Source organism: Grammomys surdaster, unplaced genomic scaffold (assembly GCF_004785775.1).
Source record: "Grammomys surdaster isolate TR1022 unplaced genomic scaffold, NIH_TR_1.0 125984, whole genome shotgun sequence".
Lineage (NCBI taxonomy): Eukaryota > Metazoa > Chordata > Mammalia > Rodentia > Muridae > Grammomys > Grammomys surdaster.
In genome coordinates this window covers 3,975,312-3,996,134 of record NW_021620800.1, presented here as the reverse complement: position 1 = coordinate 3,996,134, position 20,823 = coordinate 3,975,312, and the positions used below count along the sequence as shown (strand labels likewise).

General features: G+C 41.8%; 2 protein-coding genes across 4 annotated transcripts in view; one reads left to right on the top strand and one right to left on the bottom strand.

The window, feature by feature from the left end:
- Window positions 1-20,823, bottom strand: part of Lsm14a (LSM14A mRNA processing body assembly factor) — a 38,676-nt gene that overhangs the window by 17,577 nt on the left and 276 nt on the right. For all 3 annotated transcript variants that reach the window (XM_028754156.1, XM_028754153.1, XM_028754155.1), the window contains exons 2-4: window positions 6,635-6,798; window positions 4,204-4,333; window positions 109-231 (exon numbers count right to left, since the gene is read on the bottom strand). In XM_028754156.1, coding sequence (XP_028609989.1) covers window positions 109-231; window positions 4,204-4,333; window positions 6,635-6,798 — 417 coding nt within the window. The remainder of the gene's footprint in view (window positions 1-108; window positions 232-4,203; window positions 4,334-6,634; window positions 6,799-20,823) is intronic.
- On the top strand, window positions 12,948-13,208 carry LOC114609780 (40S ribosomal protein S27-like). Its single transcript, XM_028754157.1, has one exon. The coding sequence runs from the start codon at window positions 12,948-12,950 to the stop codon at window positions 13,188-13,190; it is 243 nt and encodes an 80-aa protein (XP_028609990.1). The 3' UTR covers window positions 13,191-13,208.

The window sequence follows — 20,823 nt, the reverse complement described above, 5'->3', positions numbered from 1 at the left end:
AAATTTAAAAGAGGCAAACACCAATGATACATGCTGTTTACAAATCTTCAGAGCAAGGCAAAAAGACTATAGAAGTTTGGCAAGTTCTCAACGGACGGAGCAGCTTACCTTGGGCTAGTTGTGGTTTTACAGATCTTGTGTCTTGTGTGAAGGCCGAACCAACTGCATTGCTCTGGGATAAGGTACCACTATTTGATGCTTCTGTTCCAAAGGATGTCAAGGAGTTCCCAGCTTAAAAAGATTTTTAAAAAGATCAGCATTTTCCTGATTGTCTTGGTACCCACTCTGCACTTTATAAAAAATAATCCTGAGCTAGAGAAATGGATCAGAGGTTAAGAGCACTGTCTGTTCTTCCAGAGGTCCTGAGTTCAATTCCCCGCAACCACATGATGGCGCACAGCCATCTGTAATGGGATCCAATGCCCTCTTCTGGTGTGTCTGAAGAAGTGCACTCATACATAAAATAAATAATTCTTAAAAAACGACTGATGGGATTTTTGATTGGGATCTTGAATCTGTGAATGAATTCAGGAGAGTGTGGCACCTGAAATGTCCCGACTCTCAAGCCTAGATTAGCTGTCCATGCCAGGCTTTAGTCTCTCAGCAGTTCTGGGGTTCTCTGTAGAGCAGAGTGACCTCAGCTTCAGCATTCATTGCATTCTGGGTCAGACAATGCTTTGTTGTTAGGAGTTGTCCCAACACCCTAACCTCTCTACCCACCACTTACCAATACAGCTCTACTTTTATTTTTTATTATTTTTTTTATTTTTTCGAGACCGGGTTTCTCTGTGTAGCCCTGGCTGTCCTTGAATTCAGATATCCGCCTGCCTCTGCCTCCCAAGTGCTGGGATTAAAGGCGTGCGCCACACGGCACAGCTCTACTTTTAAAAGCCAAACGGATTCCTGGCCCTTCATTGTCAAATGTCCTCTGGAGAATGTGGGCAGTTTGGTTCATGTGTGGTGTCCTCCACATCTTTCACTCCTGGGTATGTATATGGCATTCCTTACTGTCCTACTGCTCTAAGCAGTGCTGTGTTAATGACTTCAATACCCTGTTCAGATCAGGCTCTGGCAAATGTGTTCTGCAGGTGGTCTGTGTGACGCCATCTTTGATCTGTTACGGATCAACCAGTTTGCACTACTTCAAACCATTTACTCATTCAGACTGCCTTTACACTTCCGCGTTTATGTGTGGTAGCTGTGTAACTTGCCTGGGGCCCTCAATACAATCAGTCATTTCTACTGGCAGAGAATCAATAGTCACCAACTGTCAGGACTCTAAAAGTTAACATAAATTTAGGATTGCATCTTATTTATTTTTTGAGACAGAGTCTTACTATGTAGTTTGGGCTGATCTAGAACTCACTATGTAGACCAGGCTGGACTCCATCTTACCGACACCTGCCTGTCTTTCCCTTCCAGGTGCTGAGATTAAAGCGGTGCGCCACCGTGTCCAGCCATTACTTAGGACTGTTGTACCTCTGTGTCAGTATGAAGACTGACAGCAGCTGTGGCCTTCGTGTCTGCTGTCACTAGTGTGCATGACGGCTCTTTACCACTATCTTGGTGCCTTTTCTATTCTTGCTAATTAAAAGTTAACCTATACAAGGGACCAGAGAGAAGGCCCAGCAGTTAAGAGTACATATTACTCCTATTGAAAACCTGAGTTCAGCTCCCAGCCCTCATGTCAGGTGGCTCACAACTGTCTGTGACTCCAGTTCTAGAGGATTTGATCCTTTTCTGAACACCCCCACCGTTTCCAAATAGAATAAATCTTTAAAATATTATTTAACACTGGAGACCTAAGAGAACCATCAAACAGTTGGTTGATTTAACCAACTAAAATGCAAGCGTCTGTCTACTTGGTCAATATTCTGCCATTCTGCCTATAAAAGTACTGAACTTCAGCATACCATGGCATACCAGCAAACCTGTGTTAAATTAAATTATTCTAGTTGAACTTATCAACTGGGGTAAACAAACTGACAGCAAAGAAAGGGTACCTCAGTGTGATTTATTCGTTTTTGAAGGCAGCTATCCACAAACATTTCCTGTTTAGATCCTCTGCCTCAGTGTTAGAGAGATGGCTCAGCAGTGGAGAACATCATTGCTCATGCAGAGGTCCTGGGGTTGGTTCCCAGCACCCACAGTCCCAGGGCATGCATGGGATGTTTCTCATGATGGCATAGGTTTCTTGCACATTTGTGCATACATAAATGCACTCAAGCAGGCAGAAAGTCACACACATACACACGCACACACACACACTTAAATTAAATAATCAATCAATCAATCTTTAGACCCTGTGCCTGCTTCTTCTACCTCAGCACTAGGCACTCAAGTTTGCACCAGTCCACTCAGCTAATGTGGTGCCAGTATCAGCCCTGGGCGGGCCTCCTGCGTGCACACAGGGCAAGCACTCTTGTAACTTTGATGCACGCTGAGACTCTTGCTTGTACTACTTTTTTTATTGGGCACAAGGGTAAAACACACTTTTTACATGTTTATGGGACCTCTGCATTTTTTTTCTTTTTTGGGGAGTGGCAGGGGATGGGGGAGGGAGGGAAATAGGGTTTCTTTGTGTAGCCCTGGCTGTCTTAGAATTGGCTCTGCAGACCAGGCTATCCTAGAACTGAGAAATCTGCTTGCTGGAATTAAATGTGTGTGTTAGTATGCCTGGTTTGTATTTTTAACATGATGCATGTTGTGTGTATGAGGCACTTGTGTGTATATATGCGCAAGTATGTGTGTGTCAAGGCCAGGGGTCAACACCAGGTGTCTTCCTTAGTTGTTCCTCATCTTCTTCTTTGAACTGAAATCACTAGTTCATGTAGAGCGTCTGGCAGCAGCTCCGGGGACTCATTCATCCCTGCCCTGGCCTCTCTGCCCCTCTCAACTGCTGCGCCTCGCTTTTAAGTATAATCTGAGCTCACTGGCTGACTCAAAGGCCCTAAGAGCTAAGCTAACTCTCCAGCCTTGGACGTTTGTGTTTGTTGTAGTGAATTCCAAACTCTTTAATTGTGTTGAACTGCTGATCTCCACTATTTTTAGAAGCTCTCATTATAGAAAGAAATTAAATAATGTAACAGTGAAATCAATGGCAAATAAAACTATTATGAAGGAATAGTAATACTAATAAACAGGTCCAAATTTGAGACGGTTGACTACAGCTAGTCTACTTTACAGTACTTTATTAGTAATTAGCATGGCGAGTTAGTAGAAATTATTCTTTAAATGATTTCCTAGGCTAGTTAGCCACATGCAAGTAAGCCGCAGCTCTTGGTCGGCCATGTGACTGGAGGAGCAGACAGTCCCCGTTTTACCATGTGGTATGCAGCCAGGCTAGTGGTTAATAAGAGACTTCAGATTCCCACATTCCTATCATGCCTGCAAATGTCATCTGTTTTTATACATGAGATTTTGCACTTCAGGAAAAGTGGGTTTTGGGCTACACTAATTTTTTTTTTCTGTTTGTTTGTTTTTGTTTTTCGAGACAGGGTTTCTCTGTGTAGCCCTGGCTGTCCTGGAAATCACTCTGTAGACCAGGCTAGCCTCAAACTCAGAAATCCACCTGCCTCTGCCTCCCAAGTGCTGGGATTAAAGGCGTGCGCCACCACCGCCCGGCGAGACTAATTTTTTTAAACTGTGGACTAATGTGTTACTATTCTGAGTTAAGATGTTTGGTGGGTTAGGAGGACTAAATGCTTACCTGTCTGGTCTTTTATCTATTAAATGTTTAGATGTGCACACATATGTGCAAGAACCCTCGGGGGCCTCAAGAGAACACAATCACCTGAACCGGAGTTACAAATGGTTGTACTATATGGGGCGCTGGGTATCAAATCTGTATCTTATGTGTAAGAGCAGTATGTAATCTTAACTGCTAAACTCTCTCTCCAGCTCCTTAAATGTATTTTGACACATGCTTACTACAATGTATGTTTTCAAGACAAGGTCCCTTTTAGATAAGCCTCAAGTTTACTGTTTCTGAGGAAGACTTGGAACTTCTAATCCTCCTGCATTCATTTCCCAAGTGCTAATAGAAATGCTGCCCAGTTCATAAGTACTTATAATCTTAAAACGACATTTTCAAAAGTTTTGGCAAGTTTTCTATACCTTTTTAGTTAAGAAATTAAGACAAAAAAAAAAAGAAAGAAAGAAAGAAAGAAAGAAAAAGGAACAAGAAAAAATATCACCACGTACCAACACCAACAGCACCAAACTGCTGCCCAACTAATGTACTTGGACTGAACTGACTGTATGCTGGCATCCTGCCAAAAGGTCCATAGGAGCCCACTGACTGGAATGAAGAAGATGACGAACCTAGTGAAGACTGAAAGAAAACCACAGGTTAGTCTTCTAAGTTCAAAGCTACGTGTATACAACAAAGATCAGGTATTTTTTAAGCTTTTTAAAAACATGCTTAGTTTAACTGTTAGACAGAAGGGCAATTATAACGACTTACAGTATATGCCTAAAATATTACAATATCTGTCTAGTTGTGAGCCGCCACCGTGGGTGCTGGGGCTTGAACTAGGATCTGTCAGAGGAGCCGGTGTTCGTAGCCGTTGAGCTGACTGTGTCCCAGCATGTCTACTTACACCAGTCACATTTAATGCTATTTACAAATTCTTTCTTTAATGATAAATTCCTGTTGTGAGTTTAGTTTTGTAACAGATTTAGGATATAAATGAACAGCAGCTTCAGTTCATAAAGAAACTGCTTATAGAAAAATTACTTGCTGGGTTTAGAGGTGTCAGCACTGAGGAGGCAGAAGCAGGTGGACCTCTGAGTTTGGAGCCAGCTGGGTCTACATGGTGAATTCCAGTATGAACAGAGATATATAATAGAAAGACCTGGTCTCAAACACAAACACAAACAGACGGAGACCTCTGAGTAATGATGGGCTGTAGTCTGGTAACAACATAAAAGCACTCTCATTTGTAAATCTCCTTCCATTATTTCATTTCCATTCAGTGTGTACTGTTTATGTATTCATGTGTAGCTCAGAGGACAACCTGCCAGAGGCGGTTCTCTTCTTCCACTATGAGGGTTCTGAGGACTGAATTCAGTCATTAGACTTGGTTCTGAGTTCCTTTACCCAGTGGGCCATCTTCCAGATCACTTTTGTTTTCAATTACCCGAGGCCCTCTACCATGGACATGCTTTCCCTGCTTCTTGGCCATCACGAGGAGCGCACCCTCATTCCTATTGCCATGACTGTGTGTCTACGCTCGGACCTCAAACAACAGGCCTAACAAAGTGACTAAAGGTTCTGAACTTATAAGCCAAGATAAAAACCTGTCTTCCTTTTACTGTATTTTTCAGGGTAACGAAGTGATCAACTAGCTGCAGCACTGGCGAGAGCAGGCCTTACACCTGGCCTAAAGCTATCCTGGGTGGTGTAGGTGTGGGCGAGCTGGATATGAGACCAAGAGAGCTGGCTCTGTCCCTTGTTGGCTGTAGCATTGGGTGGCCTAGCTGGGGCAGTGCTGAAAAGCCTGCCCTGGAGGTGTGGGTGAGGGAGAGCTGGTGAGCTGATCAATCTCAGGCCCAGATCCAGGGCTTTGAGTTGGGCCACCCCAAATCTACTCTATCTATGAATTGCTGGGTTTTGTGGAAAGTCCAGTCCTGCAGATCCAAAGCTGTAGAAGCTCCATGACACAGGGCAACAACAAGATACCCAAGAGGAGTCCCGGTAAGAATTCAGCACTAATAGTGTATATCAGAAGCCAGAAGCCTTAAAACAGACCGAGGACTCATTGCAATGTTCATTTGCAAGTAAAGATGTGTTGACAAAAGGGCATATTTTGTGACACACTATAGATCCCATGACAAGATGGTTACTATTTTTTTCTTATTATATCTTACTTTATTTTCTTTGAGGAGGGGAGGATGCAAGGACAGAGGGAGGATACGAAGGGAATGAATAAGATTGGGGTACATAATGTGACATTCATAAAGAATCAATAAAAAGTTAAAAAAGAGAATACTTTGGCTAATTTTTAACTTGTCATTTTAAAGAATTTATGTTAAAACCCTTCTATGCTTGTGGTATCTTATTATATATCATTGCATATTGTATAATGCATACTATAATTTAGCACCTCCTCCATTTAACCTAACTATTTTATCCCAGAGTAGCTATTATCACCCTGGTTTGTAATATGCACCATTATTCGCTTAGTGTAGAGGCATGGGTCCTGGTTCTGGAATCTTACTACCTGAATTCATTACAACTGTGGTTCTTCTTCAATTTCCTCACTTAAAGAAGAAAAAGAGAATTGAGTATCAAGCTGAAAGAGTACCAGGAGGACCAACTTTTAAGTGTAGTGTCTGTGCTTTGTATTAAAAAGTCTTACTATATATAGGTAACTTTCAATAAATGTTAGCTTAGCCATTTTAGCAATATAGTAGTGTTGAAACTAGAAAATATTATAAAATTTATTTAAATTCTTCAGCTACTTATCAGTTTCAACTTAAGATCTTCAAAGAAACCTATAGAACATTATTCAAGTAATTTTATGTATTCAAGTAACTTCTAATTAGTAAGTTACATGGAGGTTCAGGAAAGGCAAAAGCCAAGCCTAATGAGGTATAACTGTACCTCTGAAAGGCAATTTGCTTCAGTTACCTGAACAATAGCTGGGTCCTGAGGCAAAGAACATTGTGGTTTGGGTGGTTCACAAACAGTGAGGTCTTTAATATCACTCCCCCTGAATATGATGTATTCAAAGACTTCATCTCGAGGTGGTATTGGACGGTCTGTTGGCCTGTCTTCTGTACCGAAGGATCGAACTGGTAAAAAGAGAGAAGACACGACATGTGTGTTTGCTACTTACTATATTTATGCAGGGCCTGAGGATTTTGTTACAAATACCAAGCATCAGTTCTTAAACACCATTCATAAGCAAGTATTTATTACCATATGGCCAAACATTTTTAAAAGAGTAAAATAGAACACATTTTGCTCAAAGCAGAACGTAGTCCACTTACAAGCCGAGTGTCATGAGGCTGTGTTCTCACAATTTTACCTCTATTTTTGGTGGCTGTTTGTAACAAGGTATGAAAATGTTCTTTTTTCATTGCTATTTATTTTTAGTGTTTTCATTCAGCAAAATAAAGACCTGATAACTTACATCACAGTTCTTCGTTGGGAAGGGTAACAACAATCAATTTTCTAGTATACAAAACCCAAAGTTTAAGTTTTGAGGCAAGGAGAAAGCAATGAAGGTAATATTTCCCTTGGTGAACAGTAAGTCTTCCAGAAGCTGAGTTTCCATGGGCAAGATTAAAATGCCTGTCACCTAAAATAGCCGCACTCAATTAACTCTCAGTATTTAACACTGAAGATGAAATTAATCAAAGTTAAACTGTGTTTTACATGCAGTAGAGTAAGCTGGGTATAAAAGAGCTCCATTGAATTACTCTCTGAGAACAACAGTGTTCAGAGCCTGCATTGGAAGCCACTCCCCAAGTCTCTTACACTAGCTTTATGATTGCTATCTTAAGAAGCTACTGAAAATGTCAGCATCCGTATGATGTTCCAAATAAGAAAGCTTGAAAGATCACGTACTGTCCATGGCGAGAGAGCATGGAGGCCAGAGATGGATCTGCAGTTAACTTTTCATAAAAGTGACCCACAGCTATAGAGAATGAATGCTATTTCAGTTTAATAATGTCTTGTTTCTTTATTCTAAAAATTCCTAATACATATGATGATGATGTGCCAAGAAAGACTATGGCATCATCATTAGGTTTGCAGAATGTCCTCCTCTAAAATGTAAAGAAATGAAAGTCAAAGAGGAAAGCTCAAAACACACGCACAAACACACATGTGTGCACACACACACTCCAAACCAAAAAACACAAACCAAAAACGCTTAAACAAGCACCTGCTCTTACCTATAATCCTGGCAGTTGGGAGGCTGAGGCAGAAGGACTGCCTATAAACTCCAGGCTGGCCAAGATTATAATGAGACCCTCTCCCAGAAGACTTAAAACAAAACAACAACAACAACAACAAACCAAACCACACCAAACAAACTAAATAACCAGGCATGGTGTTATATTCCATATTCCTTTAATCTATGTTCAGGGGAGCAGCCTTAGATACAGTGAAGGAGACTTAGTCTCAAAAATGACAATCATCTGGATACAGACTTAGTCTAAACTGAAAGAACAAGGGTAAAATGCTCAGGTAGCATCCTTTGCCTACTCTTCCTCAAAAGAAAATTTCATTGGCAGACCCAAATAGGTAGATGGAGGCTAGGACACAGGTATGATTAAGAAAAGGATACACAAGGCTTTAGCTGGGCAGCACACACTCTTCAGCCCATCTGTTCATGGCCAAATGATATGCCAATAGGCAGGAAGCATGGTGCATGTCCTCCCTCACAAAGTAATAAATGTAAAAAGGTTTATTAGACTTTAAACTTTAAAAAAATATTTATTTTAGGGGCTAGAGAGATGGCTCAGTGGTTAAGAGCACTGACTGCTCCTCCAGAGGTCCTGAGTTCAATTCCCAGCAACCACATGGTAGCTCACAACCATCTGTAATGGGATCTGATGCCCTCTTATGGAGTGTCTGAAGACAGCAACAGTGTACTCATAAATAAAAATAAATTAATTAATTAATAAAAAAAATTTATTTTAAATTATGTGTATTTATGCATAAAAATGTGCATGTGAGTACAAATGCCCATGGAGGAGAGCAGAGGGCATCAGATGGTTTGGAAATGAAGTAATAGGTGGTTGTAAACTACCGGATATGGAGTGCAGACACGAAACTTGGGTCCTCTGCAGAAGCTGTACTTGCTTTTAACCACTGGGCTATCTCTCTATGAAGGGATGAAGAACAGAAAGCAGAATCCATCTTCATCACCGCCACAATGAATAGTATCCCAGGTCTAACAGCTGCCATTAGCTTGTTCTGAAGTACAGTGGGTAAGTCAAAGCCTTCTATAAAATCAGAGGGCTCAATTAGGCCTCCCTTCAACCGTGTTCAGGTCAATCCACGGTGAATTACAGAAACAAACAAACAAACAAAAAAAAGCAACAACAATGCCCCAAACTTCTTTCCTTGTTTATAAAGGGAACACATATTGAAGGTATTGGAGGAGAGGGAGAATGTAGCAGGACAGATAACTGACCTGATTCTATTACAGATAAAAAGTTCTAGAGTAACAACACAGAAATGTTAAAATCCAAAACACTTGAGGTTTTACATGGTGATATAATAACAATAACACCCCTGGGTCTGTTTGTTACAAGGTAAAACTGTTACAAGGATCTGCCAGTTAAGAGACCTCAAAATATTTCTAAATAGCACAGGATAGCCAAAGGAAACTGATAAAAGCATATCTGAGGAAAAAATATTCCCAGTATTGTCTTCAGGCTGGGTATGATGGTTACCCCAGCACTCTGGAAACTGAGGCAAGATTTGACTCCCATTGTCACTCTACTGTCTTCTAAATACATACTCTTCAAGATCTGAACCATACTTTTGCCAACTAGGCAAAGCTTTTCAGAAAGAGTACCTTCCATGTTATCAACAAATAGCTAATATGTTATGTACAAAGACACCGGTATCTTGTAGGAAAACAGAAAGATAAAGCTTGACAAGTACAAAGCTAAGTTTAAGCTTGCATCTTCTCTTCTTCAACCTCTTAAAACTGCAGCTGATCTCAACAGCACAGCTCCCTGCTTCAGACTACCAGCCTTTACAAAAAGCTGTCAGTATGAACTTCCTAAATTAGATCTTGATAAGTCTTTATTGGTGAAGACTTTTTAAGGCTCCCTACAGGAAAAACATTAACCTGCCATTCAAATGACAAAGGAAGTAGAGGTAGACATGGAAGCCAAGACCCATGAGTAAGCTAGGACTGGAGCCTTATACAGCTGTAGACTGCTCTTAGGTATGAGGACAGATCAGAATTAATAGAGCTTGGAAACGTATCAGAGGGAGACCCAGGAAAACCACGGTTTACAGTAACTTAGCAGCGAGCACTGACTAGTAGAGGTCTGAGCCTTTCCTTCCCGATTTTAATATAACTACTCTACACAAAGACTGCACTGGAAGTGGCTATTCCTCTCATAAAGAATGACAAACATCATTTCCTTTAATAAAGATGAAAGGAAATCACATGAGGATCAAAGAGCGGCTTTGTCTGCAACATCTGAACTGAGATTCCAGATGGTTGTGGAGTAAAGGGGTGAACTCCTTGGGGCAGAGATACACGTTACAAAATGGAAAAAACAAAAGGATAAGCAACGTAATGAACAAAAGAGTAAAGATCACAGTACGACTTGTTTCCCAGAATGATGTGACTTGAGGTTGTCCGTGCTTTAGCACGGGACGTGTACAACAGGGACTACAGTGGGCCGGATAAGAGGTGGCAGGGTCTTGGATAGGATGGCTCCTGTAGAGAGGCAGGCAATCAAAAGGCATCTCGATAGGTTACGGCTTGAATATGAAATGTAGTGGCTGCCAGATGATGAGCTTTGGGGAAGTGATTAGATCTTGAGGGCTCTGACATAAACAACGGATGAATCCCTCCATGGAGTCACAATGTGACGACACTACTGGGAAATCTGAAAAGCAAGTAGGATCTCACTGGAGGAGAGACCCCTAAGAACACGCCCTGCAGAGACCTATTGTGTTCCCTGTCTCTTCTCTATCTGCTTCCTGTCTAGGCCTCAAGCAAAGGGGCAAGCTGACCATAGACAGAGACTTCTAAATCATCTTCTTTTAAATAAAAAGGTTTCACCAACATGTAACCTTTAAGGAGAAGGGGGAAATTTTAGGTGCTGTTGTATTTATTACACTCACTGTTTATTCACAGGCAGGAAGGCCAACTCTCTTAAAAAGCTTCAGGATGCGGTCTCCTAGCTTACAAAGCTATGCTCACACCTTTACTTTAATCCCAGCACTCAGCAGAGACAAGATAGATTTCTCCGAGTTCAAGGACAGACTGGATTATGCAGCAATTACCTACCCAGCCAGAACTACACAGAAGAAAAAAAATTATTTAAAACTAATATCTAGCCGGGCGGTGGTGGCGCACGCCTTTAATCCCAGCACTTGGGAGGCAGAGGCAGGTGGATTTCTGAGTTCGAGGCCAGCCTGGTCTACAGAGTGAGTTCCAGGACAGCCAGGGCTACACAGAGAAACCCTGTCTCAAAAAACCAAAAAAAAAAAAAAAAAAAACAAAAAACTAATATCTATAAAGCAGAGATCTACGATAAAAATCAACAGCCAAAAAAGAAGCAAACATTTTCCTGATGTAGAGAAAGGCTAATTTCCTTGGATCAACATGGAGATGTAGTACAAGATACACTGTTGAAAGAAAGTCCCAACAGCTCAAATAGGAAGTTGTCAGAAAGCTCACCAATAATATGGATTTTTTTTTTTTGAGACAGTATCCACCACTGGCTGGACTTCACCTTGTGGTGATCCTTTAGGCCCTGCTTCTCCAGTGCTGGAAAGACAGGGAGGACTACTGAGTGCACATAATAAGAACAGAAATGAAAACCAGAATGGTACCAAACTTATTTGAAAAAGTAAATGCTAGAAAAACAGAACAATGTTTAAAAGTATATGGGCAGGGGGTACCTAGAGAGACAGCTTGGTGGTATGATGCTTGCCTAACTTGTGAGGCCCTAAATCCTATCCCTGCACTGGGGAGTGGGTGGAACAAAGAGACCAGGAGAGTTGGTAAGGCAGGCAGGCAGGCAGGCAGGCAGGCAGGCAGGCTACTACACATGTAGGAACAGTAATAAGACATGGGCAGACATATACCTCAAGAGTCCACAAAAAAAATTCTCTCTTCTTTTTTGAAAAAATTTCTGCTAAACAAATTCTTAGGCATAGAGAAGATAGATTTTACTCCTCTGTGTCTCAAAAAGCTATAAAAATCTATGAACGCTCTTCCTGAATGTTATACACAAACAAGATGCACTTATAACTTCAGAGAACCAAAGATCCTGTGAAATCCACTCAATAACTTCATGTTAAGGATCCATGAGATACGGCTGGAAAGGGCTGGAGAGACAGCTCAGTGATTAAGAGCACTTGTTGCTAGGTTCCTAGCACGTGGTGACTCGTGACCATCTATAACTCCAGTTTCAGAGGACCCAATACTTTCTGACTTTAGTGCCAGGCACATATGTGATGCACATACATACATGCAGGTAAAACTGGCAATAAGCTGGGGATTCCAGTGTAATTATTTGAATTGTGGCTTTCTAAAATACAGTTCTGAATTAGAAAACCAATCAGGATAGTTTACATATTAAAAGTAAACTTTAGCTCTGTGGTAGTGGTAGAGTTCAAGAAGAATGGGTATGATGGACCAGACACAAAGAAACTTTAGGTTGATGGAACTGTTGCAAAACCAGATTCCAGTTCTGCTTCCTATTCTACCAAGGTGGGAGGAGTCTCAGCTGTACACTCCTGCCAGCATGGAGACATCTCATGTCATCTTTCCCCGAACTGTAAGCTAATAAACCCTTCTAAAAAAGAAAAGGAGGGGTCTCAGCTGTTACTCCAGCTGCATGATTTACTGCTTTTATACTTAAAATGGGTGAATTTTATGGCATGCAAACTATATACGATAATTTTGTTAAAAAAGAAGAGAAAAATTATAGCTGCTGAGTAGCTCTCTCTTTTTTTTTTTTTTTGGTTTTGAGACAGGGTTTCTCTGTGTAGTTCTGGCTGTCCTGAAACTCACTCTGTAGACCAGGCTAGCCTCGAACTCAGAAATCCACCTGCCTCTGCCTCCCAAGTGCTGGGATTAAAGGCGTTCGCCACCACCACCCGGCTGTCCTCCAAAATCTTGTTAATACCAATACTCTACTCCACATCTACTTGGTCTTTTATGGATTTATGGCTTAAAAAATAAATAATAATTTAGTCTTTCTGGCAGTGATGACCTCCCTGCGAGAACATGCCTCTTACAAAGTATCTCCTTCATCCCTCTCCAGAGGAGGAGAAGAAAAAGGGCCTGATGCAGAGCCCCAATTCCTACTTTATGGATGTGAAATGCCCAGGATGCTATGAAATCACCACAGTCTTTAGTTATGCCCAAATGGTAGTCTTTTGTGTTGGCTGCTCCACTGTCCTCTGTCAGCCTACAGGTGGAAAAGCAAGGCTGACAGAAGGATGCTCCTTCAGGAGGAAGCAGCACTGAAAGCCCCTGATTGAAGATGAGCGGGAACCTCAACAAACACATTTTGGATAAAAAAAAAAAATTTATTTATTTATTTATTTATTTAATGTATGTGAGTACACTGTCACTCTCTTCAGACATACCAGAAGGCAGCATTGGATCTCATTACAGATGGTTGTGAGGCACCATGTGGTTATTGAGAATTGAACTCATGACCTCTGAAGTGCTCTTAACTGCTTGAGGCACCTCTCCAGCCATGGACTTATGGCTTTAATAAGAGTCCATCTTGTGCATTTTTTGACAGGGATTAACAGGAAGGAAAAGTAAAACAAACCAAGTCTAACTTGATGTCCTTTCCCAGCAGTCTAGATTTTTTTTTACCTTGACTCTTGTTTCTTTTACTTTTTTTTTTTTTGAGACAGGGTTTCTCTGTGTAGTACTGGAACTTGCTATGAACACCAGGCTGTCCTTGAACTCATAGAAATCTGCCTGCCTGCCTAGAAGTGCAATTAGAGAAGAAAACAATATGGAAAGCTGAAAAGATCAACGTGTTCAGGTGGAAGGTGGAGGTATGGTTTGTCCCTACTGACTAGCAGGCACGTTATGTGTGTATATACATGTGCTACACATTGCATGAAGTCAGAGGACAACCTGGAGAAGCTGGTTCTCTCCTTCATTCACATGGATCACAGGTTAAACTTATTCAATTCAGGTCAGTGCCTTTAAGCACTGACCCACCTCACTGGCTCTACTGTTTATTCTTAAGCTGATACATAAGAACACAGAAATTGTATATATCAATGGGGTACTGTGCATTGTTTTGTTACATGGATCCTAATTGTGTAATGTTTAAGTTAGGTTAAACATAGCAACCTTTTTACTTTTATTTCTTTATTGTCAAATTTCCAAAATTCTTGTTTCCAATCTTTTGAAATTTATAGCACATTACTGTTATCTATTGCACGCTGGCTGTTACTCTTTGCTAAAGTTAAAAAAGAAAGCAAGTTATTAGACCGAAAATAAAAATGGGGTACAAATGTTGAAGGTCTGAAGAAAAGAGCAGGAACACAGGAGCCTCCCAGAGAGAGTAGAGGATGGAAATACAGCATGACTCCTGCGAGGCGGCTAAGACTGCGGCGATGTGTGAATCCAAATAAACGCAGAATGAAGACGGTTATATAATGAGAGCTGTGACTTCTGCAAGCTCGTATGTACAGGAGTACAAGAGAGGTGTAGGGGTGTGGAATGGGAGGGATACAATTCTCTTGACTGGAATGACTGATCTTGGACCGTAAACAGGATAAAGACAGTGAAGCGATGAGAAGGAGGGGCACTGAAAGACTGTCAGATCCAGACACCGTGGTAAAGAAGAGCCGAACGGATGATAAAAGCTGGGGTTTAGCCACTAAGCACTTAAAAATGCCTTGCTATTTCATTAAGTAGCCGATTACTTCTCACTTCATGTAATTATCAGGCTGAGGAAAAGGTATTCCGTATGACAATCAACCTGTTGGAGAGCACACGCTCTTCCAAAAACACATAAAACTACAATACGCCTGACCAACTCAGATTGTATTATATCTACATAAAATATGTTAATACAATCATGTTCCAAAATAGTTGAAGTATTACTTTATAGCATTATGAAAGGAAATGGGGCAAAGTGTTCCTGGAGAAGAATTAAAGTCAAGTTAAAGTACCCGTCCTTACTGCTGTTACTACTGCAGCACTGAGTTAAATGCGGCTCTTGCTGTTACTGAGTCAGTAAGGTTTCTCGGCTCTCATTTTTCTCCTCTATTATTTTCTTCTGATGTACACTTTTTTCAGTCTTATCATACAGAAAGTTATGGCTCACCTCATCCACCTTGCAAGAAAAACAGCACCTCAGTTCAGACTTTTAGAAGTATCCCATATTTCTGGAGCTTGTGTAACAGCAGCAACAAAAATGTGGTGAAGCCTTAGCTCAGACAGGTTCACTAAATAGGGCAAATAAAAGAACTGAGCTTTAAATTTTATGAGTTCTTTGCTGTTTGAGGTAGCAAATTTTTGAGTTGTTAGACTTAGATTTTTCCCATCATGCAAGTTGCTGCCAAGCATGGCAGTGAATTTAATCTCAGCACCGGTGAGGCAGAGGCAGGTGAATATCATGAACTTGAGGCTAGCCTACATAAAAAGACCCAGTCTCAAAAGATCAGTAAAATACCTCACAGGAACTTCCGATGCTCTCCTGCTTACTCCACTGGGACAGTGGTTTATGATGATGGGACCAATAATCAGAAGAATAAGCTAAGCCAGTTGACAAGACTCAGCAGATGATGAAAGACTGTTAACAGTTTACCACTTCTGTATCTGACACAAATTCCTTTAATTCTAAGGGCAACTCATTTAAAAGCTACTGACTTGCCATTCTTTTTCCATCTTTTCTCTTTGCAATGGCAGCCTGAATGATTCCCCAGGACAGTTAATTAAACATACAATTTTTTTTCATTTATGTACAAATTTCTCTCATTTTAGCACATCAGACTTATTAAATGAATTCATCCATTTGTGAAGTGCAAACATACCAGAACTATTCCACAAATTATTTGTGCCTATCCCTTACTTTATAATTTTCGTCAACATCCAAATCCCATTCTTCTAAGGGAAAAAACTCAAGTCACAGAGTAAAAGTTTACCTTCATAACAATGTCTATTTTGTTATAAAACTTCTTCTTTTATATATCCACTCATGGAAATTCACTAATACTCTCATTTAGGGGACCATATGTTTTAATTAAAAACAATTATGTGTATGTATGCTTTGCCTGTGTGTATGTATGCTATGTGTACCACACATAAGCAGTCCCTTGGAAGCCAGAAGATGGAGTCAGATCCGCAGAGACTGGAGTTATAGATGGCTGTGAACTGCCATGTGAGTGCTGAGATGGGAACCCAGGTCCTTTGGGAGAACAGCCAGTGCTCTTACACTCGGAACCATCTCTCCAGTCCCAGACATTTTAATGAGTAACACAGGACTACAAACTGGAGGAGCTGCTAAAAGCAGCTGCTGAAAACACACGACCCAGATTATCTACAAACACACTTAAAAGTCGGCCGTCAATGTCATTTCAGATTGCCCTTTAAGACTTCCTGACATTTACTTAGGTTGTTAGGATCAAAGGCCATAAAGCTTATCTGGGCTTCACCTTCTAGAAGGGAGTTAATCTGTAAAAACTCCAGCAGAATACAGGGGAAACCAACCATCACCAGTGCCGCCCCATCAGGCTTTCACTTTGTGGGCTGATACCATTTATTGCCCAAACTGGAACATTAGAAGAGCAATGCCTTTAATAATGACATTAAAACAAGCATAAACGATGACTTTCTATCAGGCAAAATTACAGGTGTGGTCACCCTAATTCTATACCATACAAAAGTTAACTAGCCAAAGTATCAAAAGAAATACAGCTCCAGGCACATGTAAACTACATGTCATACCCATGTAAAGGACCTGAACCAAAATATAAACCACAAAAGTCAAGTGCGTCCTTTACTTTATCTTTTTAAGTATAAAGTATTGCCAGGCAGTGGTGGCACACGCCTTTAATCCCAGCACTTGGGAGGCAGAGGCAGGCAGATTTCTGAGTTGGAGGCCAGCCTGGTCTACAGAGTGAGTTCCAGGACAGCCAGGGCTACACAGAGAAACCCTGTCTCGAAAAACCAAACCAAACCAAAACAAAAAAAAGATAAAGTATTTCCATTGTATTGGATTAAGGAAAAATATGTTATTAACAGGGATAAAGAAAAAGAAATACCACCCACCTAGTCATAAAAGCAGAGTAAACATGCCTAAATTAAAATAAAGATCTATCTACAATAAGAAACCACTAACAGGAAAAGACACTTGCAATAAGTACATCCAAAGGATGCGTTATTAGCACTCAAAACTCCAGAAAATGATGTGGTAATTTCAAAGGCACTTAGGGATAGATGATCAAATGGCTTAGACATGGAAATGCCTCCAAAACTCATCAGCTGACAGGAATAGGGACTAAAAGTACATTCAAGAGGCTGAAGTAGTTAAGAGCACGTCTGACTCTCAGCACCCACATTAGGTGGCTCAGAACCACTTGTAACTCCTGCTCCAGAAGTAGCCACACCTCTGCTCTCTGTGGGCACCTGCACTCAAGTGAACATACCTTCCCCCACACACCCAATTAGTAACAAAAATAATAAAAACACACTGAGCCGGGCGGTGGTGGCGCACGCCTTTAATCCCAGCACTTGGGAGGCAGAGGCAGGCGGATTTCTGAGTTCGAGGCCAGCCTGGTCTACAGAGTGAGTTCCAGGACAGCCAGAACTATGCAGAGAAACCCTGTCTCGAAAAACCAAAAAAAAAAAAAAAAACACACTGAACTACCTACTCATCAAACTGGCAAGAATGAAAATATATGGCATTCAGTGCTATTGCCGGTGAGGCATATGGAACAACTACAATTCTTACTGCTGAAAATAAACACTCATAAGCACCTACTAGAGAAAATTACTTTGCATTACTTAGTAAAGACACACACTCCCTATGTTCCTGCAACTCAAATTCTATGTGCCACCCCTGAAAATGATTTTATCACATCAGTGCATTCAAACATTAATTTTCCTAAAAGCACTGCTCTCAATAGCCCCAAACTGTAAACAAGCTAAGTGTTAACTGTCAAACAGCCAAACCTGTGGGAGTTAAAAGCTAAAATAAATATATATGTCCTATCTATACAAAGTTCAGACTGTTGTGCTCATAGCAGCTGAACCATTTCTCCAGTTCTTTGATAACTTAAAAAAATTATTTTGTGGGCTGGGGAATGGCTCAGGGTTAAGAGTAGTAGTTGCAGGCCGGGCGGTGGTGGCGCACGACTTTAATCCCAGCACTTGGGAGGCAGAGGCAGGCGGATTTCTGAGTTCGAGGCTAGCCTGGTCTACAGAGTGAGTTCCAGGACAGCCAGGGCTACACAGAGAAACCCTGTCTCAAAAAAAAAAAAAAAAAAAAGAAAAAGAAAAAAGTTACTAAGCCTGGCTCATGCCTTATAATTCTAGCACATAGGTGGTGGCTAGAGGACTAGAAATTCAAAGTGGAAGCCGGCAGATCAATACTTCAAAGTCATCCTTGACTACCTATCCAGTTTGAAGCCAGTCCAAGCTACTTGAGACCATGCAAATAATAATCCCCAAACCTCTACAAAAACATTTCAACGAGAAATACTGTTCTTAACCAGTGTGTACAACACCTGGTGAGAGCACCAAAAACCTTAGAGAACTTTCTCCAAGCTTTAATAAAGTCATTAAAACTAACACCATGAAGCAAAACCTCCATCTGTAAGAAAAGATTTAAAAAGGCAAACAAAACTAAGTTGTTTAAGAACATCACAGTCCGGCTGGGTGGTGGTGGCGCACACCTTTAATCCCAGCACTTGGGAGGCAGAGGCCAGCCTGGTCTACAGAGTGAGTTCCAGGACAGCCAGGGCTACACAGAGAAACCCTGTCTCGAAAAACCAAAAACCAAAAACCAAAAAAAAAAAAAAAAGAACATCACAGTCAACTCTCATTTGTTTTTGAGGCAGCGTCTCACTCTGAAGTTTGGAACTCCCTAAATTGATGAGGCTTGCCTGGAACTCAGATCCACCTGTCACTAACCTCCTGAATGCAGGCACCAAGGCCTGTATCACCAAGCCCAGCTTCACACCATCAGTCAAGGCTTCAGTAATTACTAAGAACAATCATACAACCTTAAGTACAGTGAGTGTCTACAAAGATGAAAACAGGTTCTTTAACAGGCAATGTGTTACAACACTCCATAAGGCAAAGAGAAAGATATGGGGTAGTCCCTGGCTTCTCAGTTTTTGTCTTTTTTTGAGAGGGTTTCATGTGTACCAGGCAGACCTTGAACGCCTTACCTCCTGCCTCCACCTCCCTGGTGGAATCACAGGCACGAACTACCCACATCCGGTTTTTCTCACTGGGGAGCCAACCGGGTTTTATGCATTTAAGCAAGCACTCTATCAACTGAGATGACCTAGCTGTGCTGCTTTAGCAGCCCTGACCGTCCCTAGTTCAAGAAGCCTTTAGCATATCTGGGACTACAGGGGAGTGTCACAGGCCTCATATGCTCTTTAAAAAGCAGACACTTTAACCGGGCTGTGGTGGCGCAGGCCTTTAATCCCAGCACTTGGGAGGCAGAGGCAGGTGGATTTCTGAGTTCGAGGCTAGCCTGGTCTACAGAGTGAGTTCCAGTACAGCCTGGGCTGTAAGAGAAACCCTGTCTCGAAAAACCAAAAAAAAAAAAAAAGAAAAAAAAGCAGATGCTTTGACTTTTTCAGTGTTTGAGTCAAGGATTTTTTTTTTAAGTAAGTTGCCAAAAGTTACATAAGTATTATCACAATGCAACTGTGGAAAACATCACCCTACTCTTTTATAGTGTACCTTTTTTAAGCCTTGATTTTGTGGTTCTGAGGAGAGAACCCAGATCTTCCACTTGCTAGGGAAGTGCTGTCAATCAGGCCACACCCCTAAACCCTATTAGGTATAATTCAATGACCTAAAAAAAGTCTTCTTACCCAGGTCGATTTGGCCCCAAACTGAAACTGTTAAAAGGAACATCTACTTAAAAAAAAAAAAAGGGTCATTAAAAATTGTTGGGCATTGGAGACTCTTCCATTCACCTAACGATTTGACAGCTTAAGATTTAGAATCTTGCTATTCCCGAGACCTCTTTTCCTAGCGTACGAAGTTCTTAACAATTCCACTAGATGTGGTGGGAAAAACAGACCTCCCTGGTATCGTAACTGTTATAAGACTTCCTCTAAGATCAGAAGCTCAAGTTTATTTTCTTTCTGCGTCCCTGGCACAGCAAAGGTCTAGCACGCGTGAACGGAAACGAAACCCACAAACTGACTGTACCGACGACGGTACAGACAGACTATGGGGTAGGTAGGCGTGATCCCCTTCAACACAACTTCCTCTCCCCGCGGAACGCAAGGGCAGCGGAGTCGGTCGGCGCCCGGATAGTACTCGATCCGAACCGTGCACAAGAGCCCCGGATCATCAAAACTTGAACTTTTCTTTCCTTTCTACCCAGGGTTGCAGAAAAGAGGCCCACGGGGACAAGCAAGCATTTTAACGCGCACCCTTTGGTTGCATAACAATTCCGGCTTAACAGGTTAACAATCACGGAGGAGACAAACGGGATGCGACCAGCTCGACGGTACCAAATGGCCTCTCCGAGATCACAAGTCTGCGGGCGCAAACCCAAAGTTTGGAGCAGACTCCTTAGGAGTTCGCTCGAGAACCGTCGCCACCAACCCAGACGAAGAACGCTGAGAAAATGGGTGCCCGCCCGGGGGGGGGGGAATCAACACATCCGCATTCAACTCTAGGTAGGCGTCAAAATTCTTCCACTCCTCCGGCTTTGTTCGGCGCTTCGGAAGACGGAACGACCGAATTTCGGTCTTGGAAGACACGAACCTGGGTGTGTTCTCAGGCTGGTTCCCGGGACTTTAGGATCGCCCCTCCCAGGGCGCCGCGCACTCGTTCCCCGGATGGAAGGCGCGGAGCTTCGGGGGGAAGGAAGAAGCTCGGGGAGCCCGGGGAGGCCGCAGCCCTGCCTGGCCCTTGTCGCTCCGGGGGC